This window comes from Panulirus ornatus, chromosome 62, assembly GCF_036320965.1.
Source record: "Panulirus ornatus isolate Po-2019 chromosome 62, ASM3632096v1, whole genome shotgun sequence".
Lineage (NCBI taxonomy): Eukaryota > Metazoa > Arthropoda > Malacostraca > Decapoda > Palinuridae > Panulirus > Panulirus ornatus.
Window position 1 is genome coordinate 7,067,095 of NC_092285.1, and position 14,317 is coordinate 7,081,411.

Below are 14,317 nucleotides of genomic sequence, written 5' to 3' on the forward strand. Positions count from 1 at the left end.
GCATTTGGACGATTTTTGCCGGGAAAAAATGCAATTGAGTGGGAGATGTATAAAAGAAAGAGACAGGAGGTCAAGAGAAAGGTGCAAGAGGTGAAAAAAAAGGGCAAATGAGAGTTGGGGTGAGAGAGTATCATTAAATTTTAGGGAGAATAAAAAGATGTTCTGGAAGGAGGTAAATAAAGTGCGTAAGACAAGGGAGCAAATGGGAACTTCAGTGAAGGGCGCAAATGGGGAGGTGATAACAAGTAGTGGTGATGTGAGAAGGAGATGGAGTGAGTATTTTGAAGGTTTGTTGAATGTGTTTGATGATAGAGTGGCAGATATAGGGTGTTTTGGTCGAGGTGGTGTGCAAAGTGAGAGGGTTAGGGAAAATGATTTGGTAAACAGAGAAGAGGTAGTAAAAGCTTTGCGGAAGATGAAAGCCGGCAAGGCAGCAGGTTTGGATGGTATTGCAGTGGAATTTATTAAAAAAGGGGGTGACTGTATTGTTGACTGGTTGGTAAGGTTATTTAATGTATGTATGACTCATGGTGAGGTGCCTGAGGATTGGCGGAATGCGTGCATAGTGCCATTGTACAAAGGCAAAGGGGATAAGAGTGAGTGCTCAAATTACAGAGGTATAAGTTTGTTGAGTACTCCTGGTAAATTATATGGGAGGGTGTTGATTGAGAGGGTGAAGGCATATACAGAGCATCAGACTGGGGAAGAGCAGTGTGGTTTCAGAAGTGGTAGAGGATGTGTGGATCAGGTGTTTGCTTTGAAGAATGTATGTGAGAAATACTTAGAAAAGCAAATGGATTTGTATGTAGCATTTATGGATCTGGAGAAGGCATATGATAGAGTTGATAGAGATGCTCTGTGGAAGGTATTAAGAATATATGGTGTGGGAGGCAAGTTGTTTGAAGCAGTGAAAAGTTTTTATCGAGGATGTAAGGCATGTGTACGTGTAGGAAGAGAGGAAAGTGATTGGTTCTCAGTGAATGTAGGTTTGCGGCAGGGGTGTGTGATGTCTCCATGGTTGTTTAATTTGTTTATGGATGGGGTTGTTAGGGAGGTGAATGCAAGAGTTTTGGAAAGAGGGGCAAGTATGAAGTCTGTTGGGGATGAGAGAGTTTGGGAAGTGAGTCAGTTGTTGTTCGCTGATGATACAGCGCTGGTGGCTGATTCATGTGAGAAACTGCAGAAGCTGGTGACTGAGTTTGGTAAAGTGTGTGAAAGAAGAAAGTTAAGAGTAAATGTGAATAAGAGCAAGGTTATTAGGTACAGTAGGGTTGAGGGTCAAGTCAATTGGGAGGTGAGTTTGAATGGAGAAAAACTGGAGGAAGTGAAGTGTTTTAGATATCTGGGAGTGGATCTGGCAGCGGATGGAACCATGGAAGCGGAAGTGGATCATAGGGTGGGGGAGGGGGCGAAAATTCTGGGAGCCTTGAAGAATGTGTGGAAGTCGAGAACATTATTTCGGAAAGCAAAAATGGGTATGTTTGAAGGAATAGTGGTTCCAACAATGTTGTATGGTTGCGAGGCGTGGGCTATGGATAGAGTGGTGCGCAGGAGGATGGATGTGCTGGAAATGAGATGTTTGAGGACAATGTGTGGTGTGAGGTGGTTTGATCAAGTAAGTAACGTAAGGGTAAGAGAGATGTGTGGAAATAAAAAGAGCGTGGTTGAGAGAGCAGAAGAGGGTGTTTTGAAATGGTTTGGGCACATGGAGAGAATGAGTGAGGAAAGATTGACCAAGAGGATATATGTGTCGGAGGTGGAGGGAACGAGGAGAAGAGGGAGACCAAATTGGAGATGGAAAGATGGAGTGAAAAAGATTTTGTGTGATCGGGGCCTGAACATGCAGGAGGGTGAAAGGAGGGCAAGGAATAAAGTGAATTGGAGCGATGTGGTATACCGGGGTTGACGTGCTGTCAGTGGATTGAATCAGGGCATGTGAAGCGTCTGGGGTAAACCATGGAAAGCTGTGTAGGTATGTGTATTTGCATGTGTGGACGTATGTATATACATGTGTATGGGGGTGGGTTGGGCCATTTCTTTCGTCTGTTTCCTTGCGCTACCTCGCAAACACGGGAGACAGCGACAAAGCAAAAAAAAAAAAAAAGAAAAGAGTTTTAAATCATGTCTTGTCATTTCTTCTTGTTGGCATTCATGTTGAGGAATCCTTGCAAATCTTCATCTAGATGTTGATGATTGTGAAAATGTGGTTCTTATGTGTGTATGTACAGTTGTTAGAAAAGATATGCATGTAGGGACTCTTACACTTATGTTGAGATAAAGAATTGCATTAAGTTATTGCTCTTGCTCTTAAAGTCTTGTTGAACATTACATTTATTTTTAACTTGTATTGAAAAATATATGATATATAAGAATGGGTTTTCTTTTGTTGCAGGTGAAAAGGATAGAGCAGATGGGAGACACGGAAAATGCCTCTAAAGCTTTGGAACAGAAAGCTTGGTCAGTTGCACTGCAGAAAGTTGAGGGAGGGAAAGTAAGTATTGGTGAATTGTTCTTTTGACTCGGCATCATTATTGTTAATTTGGTAGATTTTATTAAATTGTTCGTCAGAGGCCAGTGAGAACTAGTTTGCCATTTGGACTTAACTTACGTATAAAGAATTCTTATTGAATTTGCTGAATTTTTTTAATGGTGTTCTTTCATTACTGCTTGTTATAAATGAGGTATGTGTTTCTCTTCAAACACTTTCTAAAAAACTGATATGCTATATTAAAGTTCTTAATCTTTCTGCCTGATTATTTCTCATCATTAAATTCACTTTCAATTCCTTGGGTGGATTGGGCATGTGAAATCTCTCAAAACACTCGTACATGTAATTTCATATTACCAGACTTGGCCTGCTTGAGGTTAACTTTCAAGTGAAAAATCATCTTTAGTGACACTGTATCATTGGGAGTACAGTTCCACCAAAGAACTTCTCATTCCAAAGAGGTCCACATTTCTCCTACTCGAAAGTAGCACAGCCTTGGATTGCATGAGCCTTTTGAAAGAGGTCCTGCATAACACCATTTATCTTTCTTAGAATGAGGTCTTTGGATGATTATACATAAAAAGAAGTAAAAGAGTTTTGTTAGTGATTGATAAACTTATATTCATAAGCAATTTTGTCTTTTTCACTTTACATGCTGATTCATGAAATGAGACCAATGTCTCATCTCTACTCAGACATCTTATCGCCAGATCCTGTTAACTTTTCCATTTATGTTTGGCATATAGCAGCAACTTAAAATTTTATTCGTCCTCACCTTTCTGAAGCACTCATTTTCTTTTTACAATTCATGTGTCACATCCTTTACCACATACTCTATTGAGTTTTTGTATTTCAAATTGCTTAGAGTGAAGTCTTTCTTCCATTTGTTCATATGAACACTAGCACTAAGTACATCATCTTATAGAGTGAAGTAGATCGATGTAATATACTAGAGGCAATGCGCAGCCAGGTGAACCAAAGGTCTGTAGAGTCTGACCGTAGGTAGATAAGGGGCTCTGGTTTTGGTGCATTACACATTACAGCTAGAGAATAAATGTTAAAAGATGAGGCTATTTCTTTGTTCCTGGCACATACTTGCTGTCATGGCAAATGGTGAACAAATGTACATGCGAGAGTGGGCAATGTGGAAGTGGAAGGTATCTTTAGGAGGGGGCATCGGGTATCCAGTGATGTGAATGCTGAACAGCATATGCAGTTGAGTGCTGAAAAAGGACTGGTGATTGGGGATTCCTGTTATTAAAAGAGGAACAAAAGTATACATAGATGGGTAGGAAAGATGGAAAGAGGGCATTATTGGATTATGTACTGAGAGAGAAACTCTTGGTCAAGGTGAGGGTGAAGATTTGTAGAGGCTTTACTGAAGTAAATGAGATTGATGAGAAGACAATGCTGAAAGTAAATGCATTTGGAAAAGAGGCCTGTGAGAAGAGAGATTGAGTGTAAAATGGCGAAAGGTAAGATTAAACGAAAATTGTGGTGTGGATGTGGAATAGGAGGTATTTAGGGAAGCAGGATGTCAGAATGCAAGTTTATTTTTTTATTTTATTATACTTAACTGCCGTTTCCCGCAGGGAAACAGACGAGGGATAGCCCAACCCACCCATATACATGTATATACCTAAATGCCCACACATGCACATATACATACATATACATTTCACTGTATACATACATATACATACACAGACATGCACATATATACACATACACATATCCATACTTGCTGCCTTCATCCATTCCCATGGCCACCCCACCTCACATGAAATAGCATTTACTCTCAACTTTGTCCGTGTACACACTTTACCAAACTGTCAGTTTCTCACCCGAATCAGCCTCTAGCACTGTATCATCAGCGAACAACTAACTCACTTCCCAGGCCTTCTCATCCACAACTGACTGCATGTTTGCCCCTCTCTCCAACACTCATGCAATCACCTTCCTAATCACCCCATCCATAAACAAATTAAACAACCATAGAGACAATCACACACCCCTGCCGCAAACCATCATTCAGAGAGAACCAGTCACTTTCCTCTCTCTCCCTGCTCATACATATGCTTTACATCCTTGGTAAAAACTTTTCACTTTTTATAGTAACTTTCCTCCCACACCATACACTCTTATGACCTTCCACAAAGCATCTCTATCAACCCTATCATATTGCCTTCTCCAGATCCATAAATGCTACATACAAAGGAAAAGGTGTTTATAGTTTTTTCATCTTAGCCTGATAATGTTATTCTTTTAACAGTTTATGAGTAATACTGGTATGATTAAGAAGTTGATTAAGAAGAAGGAGGCAAGAAAGAAAACTAGTCGGAAGAACTGGGAACATCGGAAGGAATTAATTGAGAAGAAGAAGGCAGAAAAGCAGAATATTAGGCTAAAGAACATGAAGGCTCGTAAAGAAGCTAAGTGTGGTAGCAAGATGAAGATAATGAAGAAGAAAGGTCATTCAGTACCAGGTTTTTAAAAGAAAATATTTTATTTTCACAATTGACTTTGTTTCATTGTGTATGCTTTCTTTTTCATCTCAGCGTTAGATGGAAGTCTAATGTTTGTAAATTATATGACTTTATATAACTGTATTTACTAATTAAATGAAAAGGGGTTCGGGTGATTGCTAGTACAAGACTAATCTTACATGTAGAGGTTACACGACAGCTTACAGTGCTTTACCTGGACAGTATAATGAAAGATTTGATAAGATCCTTCTGAATGCATCTCTAGCCTTTAATATAGTTTAATTGTAGCTTTGGCTCCTTGATGTCTTAACCACAAGATTTGGCCGATACTCATGTATTTATGGGGATAGGGGAGAAAGAATGCTAGCTGCATATCTCCTGCATGTCACTGAAGGCAGCTGATAGGGACAGGAGTGGGGAGCTAGAAACATTCCCATCCTTACGTTATCTCTTTGGAAAAACATTGTCTAAAAAGATTTAGGCAAATATCAGGCTTAGGTGTTCAAATGTGCTTTTAGTTATAACCAGGATGAGAAGGGAGAGACAGGTGCTATGTTTTATGACCTTGGGTAAAACAAGGCAAGGGAGAAGGGAACATTTGACTGGTAACGTCTCATATTAGTGTGAGGATGAGAGCAGGAGATGTTGGCATTTCTGATGAAAGATCTGTATGACTGTCAGAAAGTGGGGTCAAGAATGATGTGGGTTAAGGTCGAAGTATATGGCAAACAGTGAATGATTGTTGTGTGTGGACAGCAGAGAATTGCGATGTCTTGCTAAAGCATCGTACTGTCTTATTCAAGGGTCGTGTTGTCGTACTGAAGCTTCATACCATTGTGTTCAAGGGTTTTGTCATGTTCATGGGTTGTGTCATCATACTGAAGCATTTTGATAACAATGAAGCTGAAAGGAGTGATTTCATGGGGGAAGATAAGTGAGTGCTCTGGCATTTTTGATGTTAGGGACTCGTTTTCCAAAAAAAAAGGGGTGATGTGGCATATTGAGGGTATGGTTGTGCACTGAAAGAGGATTTTTAGGAGTATTTAGTTTAAAAAGATACATACAGATGTTTACATGGGTGATTGAGCTTGGTGGTCAACTATCGGTGTCAGATTATGTACTGATTGACTGGTGTGCAAAGGAGAGGTTGTTGGATGTGACTGTGCTAAGATTATTTTTTGGAATCGGTGAGTTTGAAAGTTTTTAATGGGTTTAGGAAAAGAGGAAATGGTATGTGAAAGAAGTGGTAGAAGATAACTGGATGAGAAAAACCATGAGAGAAGGATTGGAAAGTGGCATATGGTAAATGAAACAGAGTGGGATAGGAGTGGATGGTAATTAGGAAAGCATTGCTTTCATGTGTGGATGATTATTTTGGTGTTTGTTTGTTTATGCCTGGTATCCACATTCCAAGTTTGACTCTTTTATGAGCAAGTTGAACATGCCAACCACAGACACATTTTGATAAAATTTTGAGACATTTTGATATATGACATCTGTATATGTTTCCTGTATTGATGAGATTCCTTTGAATAAGTGTTGAATACAGCTTGATGATAAACAGACCCATTCCTACAACACTGCATATGTAGATTCAGCGTATCTGAAGAACCTTCATGCCTACAACAAAGACACTGAATCCTTTCTGCTTGGTTGGCCCACAGTCTCACATATAAAAACACATCATCATATTATGAGCCGTGGTCCTGCCTAATGGAAATGGCAAACTTCCTGTTAACTGTGGGAGCCCCAAAAAGATACAAGGGACTCCTGGAGCAGGGACATAAAGTTAATAAATACATAATAACACCTTTCACAAGTTCAGGATGCATTTCTTAGGTAAAAGATCAATGTCTCTGTATCCCATTCTTGTTTTCTGTGGCTGTTTCGGCATGTTATCTATGTCAGATAGTATTATTTCTTATTTATTGTTTATTAAAATAACGAGCTTCAAGTATGAAGTTCATGATTCATTTTTTAATTTGAGTTATTCATTAGAGTTCTAACGATTTGAATGCTTTCACTCTGTGTATGGTAAACCATTGGAATTTCCATGTGTGCTGTGGCATTATCATATGGTTGTGTGTCTCCTGAAGTGTAAGACTTAGCTCTTAGAATGCTTCTCCATAATGAATGTGATATTGGTGTCAATTGTAATACAATACCTGTGTTATGTATTTGGTTTTATTCACCTCACAGTATGTGAAAGTTTTGATAGTTGGCAGATATATGTGGAACTGGAAAGTGATGTGTGTTTCTGAGGGCAAAACATGCCCCCAGTTCATGACCGTCTTGGATGAAAAGAAAATGGAGTGTAAGAATAAGGTTGAAGAAATTAATCTTTGTTCCTCAGGTGTTTACAGGCTAACTGTTAACCTAAATACTACAGGTATGAGAAAACCTGACTACCTCTGAATGTGCAAAAAAAAAAAAATTGAGAAAATATTTTCTTTTTTTCGTACTTCATCGCCATTTCTTGCATTCGAGAGGTAATGCCATTCTTTAGCTGTCGTGTGTGATGCATTGAAACACAGCTCCTTATCCATATCCAGTCTCCACAGACCTTTCCATGGTTGACCTTGGGGACTTCACATGCCCTAGTTTGAATTTTATTTTTGCTTGAGAACTGGTATTTGGTATTATAACAGATGGTACATTTTCTGCACGTTAAAAGACATTTCCATCAAGGAGTTACTATTTTCAGATTTAATTGTCAGGCACTGTTAATCAATGATAATGAGAGTGTGTGAGGATATGTGTGCCTACCAAATCTTATTTATCTGCACCTGTTCCTAACTGGAACAGTTGGCCATGGCAATTGAATCTCCATAACTAGTGAACTCCAGTGCCTTCTCTTAGCCTTAAATGCCACACCCTTAACAGTCTACTGACATACGGCAACTCTGGCACATTGTTTGCCGAGGCTCCTACCTAATGTTTCTACTGACTATTTCTACCTAATGTTCCTACCTACTATTATTTATTTTGCTTTGTCACTGTCTCCCGCGTTAGTGAGGTAGCGCAAGGAAACAGATGAAAGAATGGCCCAACCCACCCACATATACATGTATATACATACACATCCACACACGCAAATATACATACCTATACATCTCATTGTATACATATATATACACACAGACATATACATATATACACGTACATAATTCATACTGTCTGCCTTTATTCATTCCCATCGCCACCATCACACATGAAATAAAAAACCCCATCCCCCCTCATGTACGCGAGTTAGTGCTAGGAAAAGACAACAAAGGCCATATTCGTTCACACTCAGTCTCTAGCTGTCATGTAATAATGCACCGAAACCACAACTCCCTTTCCACATCCAGGCCCCACAGAACTTTCTATGGTTTACCCCAGACGCTTCACATGCCCTGGTTCAATCCATTGACAGCACGTCGACCCTGGTATACCACATTGTTCCAATTCACTCTATTCCTTGCATGCCTTTCACCCTCCTGCATGTTCAGGCCCCGATCACTCAAAATCTTTTTCACTCAATCTTTCCACCTCCAATTTGGTCTCCCACTTCTCCTCGTTCCCTCCACCTCTGACACATATATCCTCTTGGTCAATCTTTCCTCACGCATTCTTTCCATGTGACCAGACCATTTCAAAACACCCTCTTCTGCTCTCTCAACCACACTCTTTTTATTACCACACATCTCTCTTACCCTATTATTACTTACTCGATCAAACCACCTCACACCACATATTGTCCTCAAACATCTCATTTCCAGCACATCCACCCTCCTCCACACAACTCTATCCATAGCCCATGCCTCGCAACCATACAACATTGTTGGAACCACTATTCCTTCAAACATACCCATTTTTGCTTTCTGAGATAATGCTCTCGACTTTCACCCCCTCCCCCACTCTATGATTCACTTCCACTTCCATGGTTCCATCCGCTGCCAAATCCACTCCCAGATATCTAAAACATTTCACTTCCTCCAGTTTTTCTCCACTCAAACTTACCTCCCAGTTGACTTGTCCCTCAACCCTACTGTACCTAATAACCTTGCTCTTATTCACATTTACTCTCAGCTTTCTTCTTTCACACACTTTACCAAACTCACTGCTGCAAACCTACATTCACTGAGAACCAATCACTTTCCTCTCTTCCTACACGTACACATGCCTTACATCCTCGATAAAAACTTTTCACTGCTTCTAACAACTTGCCTCCCACACCATATATTCTTAATACCTTCCACAGAGCATCTCTATCAACTCGTATCATATGCCTTCTCCAGATCCATAAATGCTACATACAAATCCATTTGCTTTTCTAAGTATTTCTCACATACATTCTTCAAAGCAAACACTTGATCCACACATCCTCTACCACTTCTGAAACCACACTGCTCTTCCTCAATCTGATGCTCTGTACATGCCTTCACCCTCTCACCCTATTCTATTGATAAAGCTCAGTGTTATCCAAGTGATTAGGTCTTACTTTGACATATAATTACTTAAACATTGCTTTGGTCAATGAACGAAATGTACACTTAGTTGAGTAAGGCCTCCACCTTGGTTACATTCATTAACTTGCTGTTGTGACTTCATAGGCTAGGGGCCATTACGAGGGCTCCATGTTGCCAGTGCATCCGAGTTCAGACAACATTCATCTGAGACAAATGTCAGTTATTATTTTCTGACCTAGAACCTAAGGAGACATGTCAAATGTCGAGTCAGTAATTCTTGGCCATATCCAGAGAACCCTTTCTTTCTATGTATACATAGGAGTACGCCAGAAGAGGAAATATCAGAGCCTATTATACACTGGATCTGCTCAGCTAATTTCTTGAACAATGACTGAGCATTTAAGTGCATGACGGTGATATGCCAGCTTTGTTGACATGAGGATGGCCTGTTATCTCCACCTCTGTCGCCAGTCAGCCTACAAAGCTATAAAGTTACTCAGTGAGAATGAGAACTGATTCATTAACTAATTTATTACCTTCATTTATGATTCTGAGAATATGTGCATAAGACTTATTTTTAATGAGAGCCCTATAACATCTGACATGCATTGAGAGAACCATATTGACGTATAGGATACATAACAACCCTCATGGGGGAAATTATACTTGATTCACATGCAACAAGGCAGGGAATCTAATACTGGATTATCTGAAGCATTCTGATTCATCGAACATCAATTTAGTAACCCAGTCAGTGCCTGACAGTTATATAGTGGTTTGGTTCAAAGTGGGCTAGAACTGTTGCAAAGAATTGGATACTTAGCATATTGACATGGGACGGTACCAGAAACATCTTTGTTTCACTGTGTGTGTGTTGAATGTTGGTGGTTGCTAAACATACCTTTTTTGTTTTAACGGTTGTTTTGTGTGATTTTTTCTAGTTTGTTTTGTTTGCACACAAGGTACATCTGAAGATAAGGCAGACGAACACTGGTTTAGGGCAAGCAGATGAATTGTTGACAAAGAATGATGAGGGATTTTTGTTTCCAGATTTCATTATGTTCTCTGAGGGCACTGAGTTTGTTTATTGCCTTTGTGATGATGTCTGTGATATGGGAGGAAGGGTTCTTGGAGGATGCAGGTTGAATTTGTATATGTCCGGGTGTATGAGGATGGTAGTGAATTTCCAAATAGATTGGTGGAGTGTGCCCTTCAAAAAAGGAAAAGATGGCTGGCAGCAAGACATGGACTGCTGGTATTCTGTCCACAAACAATACAATCTCTCCATGTCACACGTAACACTTGACAAAATTTAAATAGCACAACTCATTCTTCATAACTCTTGATTTCGCCTGCGGTGAGCACTATGTGCTAGCCCTTTCTTTTGGCAAAATGGTTGGAGAAATAGATAGAAGTAGCTATTAGGAACATTAGTTGAAAGCATTAGGTAAAAGTAATAGGTAGGAACATTAGGCAGCAGTAGTCAGTAGGAACATGACGCACCCTGCACTTTCTTCCACCCAGCGGTAGTGGATGGTGGTTTAGGAATACCTGATTTTGTCTTGACCATCTGGCTAAATAAACAAGTCAGATTCGAGAAATTGCTCACCTCGTCTGACCCAATGATTCAAGCGGCAGTTGGGGAAACTGCAACACTAAGAAAGTTGCAGAGTTGGTCAGGCCTTTCATGCATTGCTGATTGACAGGCGGGCAATAAGACCAATCACACGCATGGAGGGCTAACGTCAGTACCTGCGATGGGTCAAGTCTCGCTCCATTTGCTGCTGTACCACAGGTCAGCAGATGGGTCACCAATGGCACCTGAATCCTCACAGGCAGTGACTATGGTAAGGCTGCCCAAGTGAGATCAAGAACACCACCCACCCCGCCAGGCTAAAAGAGGCCAACTCGATCTCTTGGCCTCTGTGACACTTGTCACAAGCTCGATACAACTGGGCATTTCACACAGATATGCCCATGTACCCATGGGGGTTGGGAGAAAAGGCATGATACATCAATGCCTTTTTAGCCTCGTATTTCTGTTGTAGAGTCCTTCCAGAAGCGAGACATCGTGGCTTCCAGAGGGTTGGAGATTTGCATCACATACACAAGTCTCCGGAGTTTGCCTCATGCTCTCAGTTGCATACCAGCATAAGTGCAGCTAATACAGCACCCCAGAAGTCCTTCAAGGGTGTATGGGAACTTACCAGCAAAGACCCCGTGCACGTGACATCTGCCACACTTAATTGGCGAGGTGCATGGTGTCAAGAGAGTGTAAGTGCTCCCAGAGGGTTAGGGCTTTCCTACCAGGACCTGGAGGTGTGCTTCGTGAAAGTCCTAACCTGGACCCACTCCCTTTACAGGATGTGGTCCAAGAGCTCAGGTTGGCAATTGGCTGCCAGCCTTATAACATCTGGTGTCGGCCCTTGGGGTGGGTGTCCCTTTGTGCGCTCATGGGTGACAGTTTGACAGTTGGCTGTTCGTCCCCCTGAGGCTTTCATGGCGGGTACAAGTTCACGATGGCGGTATGGCATAGTGGGGGAGTAGGCATCTTGGCCGCACTGGATGGTGAGCAGTGCTAGGAGCCGGACTGTGGTCAGTCCTATTGGGTAGGGTAAGACCAACCACCTTTCGTACTGCCTGTGTCTCATCTTACTTTTACCTTTGCTATCTGCAGTCTGACCTATTGGCTTCCTCTTCATGATAAACACAGCTATTAACAACCTATTCCTTCACTATCAACGCTTGTAAATAGTCCCTTACCTTATTAATAGATGCAGTAGCTAGTTTTCAGCACCATTATTAAGAATTGGTAATAGGAAAAAAAAAGGAGCCTCAGCAAACTCTGCACTAGAGTTGCCCTCTGCCAGTGTACTGTTAAGGGTGAGGCACTAAAGGTTAAGAAGCAGGACTTGACTTCTCCAATTACGGAGAGTCTTTTGCCGTGGCCACCCCCTTGAGGGAGCTCCCGGAGATGATGCTGGGAAAAGGGAGGAAGAGACAGTTACAAGTGTTAACAGACAACCACACTCTGCCCAAGTAAAATTGGACACTGTGTAGTAGATGTTTGGGGTAAAGTTTGGTCTCAACAATCAGGACCCCACCACAGCCATCAGAAAATGTAATCATGTCATGTGAGTATCGGAAACTGTGCAGGAAGAGAGTTTAAAAGTGAAAACTGCATGTCCAGCCTGCTGCTGGATGATACTGTACTGAAACTAAAAAAAGAATATGTTAAAGAAATTAGAAGGGAATACAAACATATTTAGGAACATAAATTTTTAATGTACATATCCTGTTTTTTCAAGAATGACATAAATCTAAAACACTACTTTATGGAATTTCTGATTACAGTTTAAATGCACAAACATTTTTATAGTCCAATTTATCATATGTAACTTTTGGTTATCATACATGATAACCAGTAACATCACTGAGGAATCAGGAAAGAAGTGCAATTAAATTTATGTCGAGTACAATGACTATTAAGATATGGCAACATGGTGTGACAGGGCTTTGCGCTCTGTCCATTGAGGGCATATTACTGTATTTCGAGTTTAGTTATGCAACCCCAGGACCCCTTGCTCTATGCAGGAGCAGGGTAAGGTGGGCTCCCTTAGGGGCAGGAATGTCCTCGGAGAGGCTGTACTCTTTTCTGTCCATCAACAATAACTTTATAATAGGTGACTTTTCATTTGTGGTCCCTGGAAACTCAGACAATCGTGAGTACTGTAGTTTTTAATAATCGATCAAATTTCAGCCCTCTAATTCTCATGGTACAAAGCATTCTGTCCTTAGTGTCTTGTAAGACAAGATTATCTATTCCACTCAATAAACCATTCATTCCTAACAGATGCGAGTCTAGTAACATCACCAGTGGGTTGCTGGCCAGGTTAATATATTAGAGTGCACAACTACTTGATCGATAAAGCCAATGTACATACGCATAGTGATTACATATAATCATATACTATTTTACAAAACTCAATTTGTATTGAAGAAAAATTTTAGCTTTATCTCTCAAGACTGCATCTTCACACATATATACTGTATTTACATTAAATACATATGTCTAAATACAATATAGCATGACCACATACAACTAGACAACTTAGAAATAATCCAAATTTGTTTACAATTTCCTTAAGAACAAACTCATTAGTCTGTCTCATTCGACTTTGTTTTTAGATATTCTGAATGTCACAATAGTAATTATGCTGCTACAAACAAGTCCTACCCTTTATAACTTTAAACTGTGACAACTGAAAGTTAAGTTTAGCAGCTTCAGAAACTATTAAACAGAGGTAATAGTTTGTGCTACCATCTATTCTGTATGCTTGGTCAAGATGTAGGGCAAGCCTTCCATAATGACAAAGTAATGATGTAATACGTCTGAACAATGCACTTGTCAGCAGCGATCACACACGACTTGATCAAACCAGCTTTAACAGAATCAGCTTTCAGTATCTGTGATGATGTTATCCCAGTAAGATTAATTGTAAAAGTTTTTACAGAATGCATCTTAGATTATGTATTACAGCAGACAATTGGAATAACAGAATGACAGTAATACCACTATATTGTAACTGACATAAAACTGAAGACTACTGCTTACGCTCAGAGCCGACTATCCTGGACTTCACCTGGGTCATCTATGGCGGACTTGCGGTCTACAATGGCCTTGAGGAGTTTCCGTCGTGGTCCAAGAGGCAGTTTCATGTTGATTAGATCGTCTTCAGTCAGTAACATTAGAGCATCAAGGTCGATGTGTTCTTTGGAAAAGGTGGAGATGAAGTCTGTCAGGCCAGCAGAAGCCAGGAACATATATACAGGAGATGCTTCTTCTTCGTCATCAGAGGGAAGGTCCTGAGTATTGAAATTTATCATGTTAG

The 14,317-nt window shown here is 40.5% G+C and overlaps 2 protein-coding genes across 6 annotated transcripts in view; one reads left to right on the forward strand and one right to left on the reverse strand.

Annotated features, from left to right (window-relative positions):
• The window catches only part of LOC139745682 (uncharacterized), a 77,177-nt gene extending 70,030 nt beyond the window's left edge, over positions 1-7,147 (forward strand). For all 3 annotated transcript variants that reach the window (XM_071656089.1, XM_071656090.1, XM_071656093.1), the window contains 2 exons: positions 2,393-2,491; positions 4,761-7,147. In XM_071656089.1, the coding sequence (XP_071512190.1) occupies positions 2,393-2,491; positions 4,761-4,982 (321 nt within the window). In that variant the 3' untranslated portion in view covers positions 4,983-7,147. The remainder of the gene's footprint in view (positions 1-2,392; positions 2,492-4,760) is intronic.
• Positions 7,148-12,689: 5,542 nt separating this feature from the next.
• Sans (SAM_USH1G_HARP domain-containing protein Sans) overlaps positions 12,690-14,317 on the reverse strand; it is a 201,120-nt gene continuing 199,492 nt past the window's right edge. For all 3 annotated transcript variants that reach the window (XM_071656087.1, XM_071656086.1, XM_071656088.1), the window contains exon 9: positions 12,690-14,291. In XM_071656087.1, the coding sequence (XP_071512188.1) occupies positions 14,043-14,291 (249 nt within the window). In that variant the 3' untranslated portion in view covers positions 12,690-14,042. The remainder of the gene's footprint in view (positions 14,292-14,317) is intronic.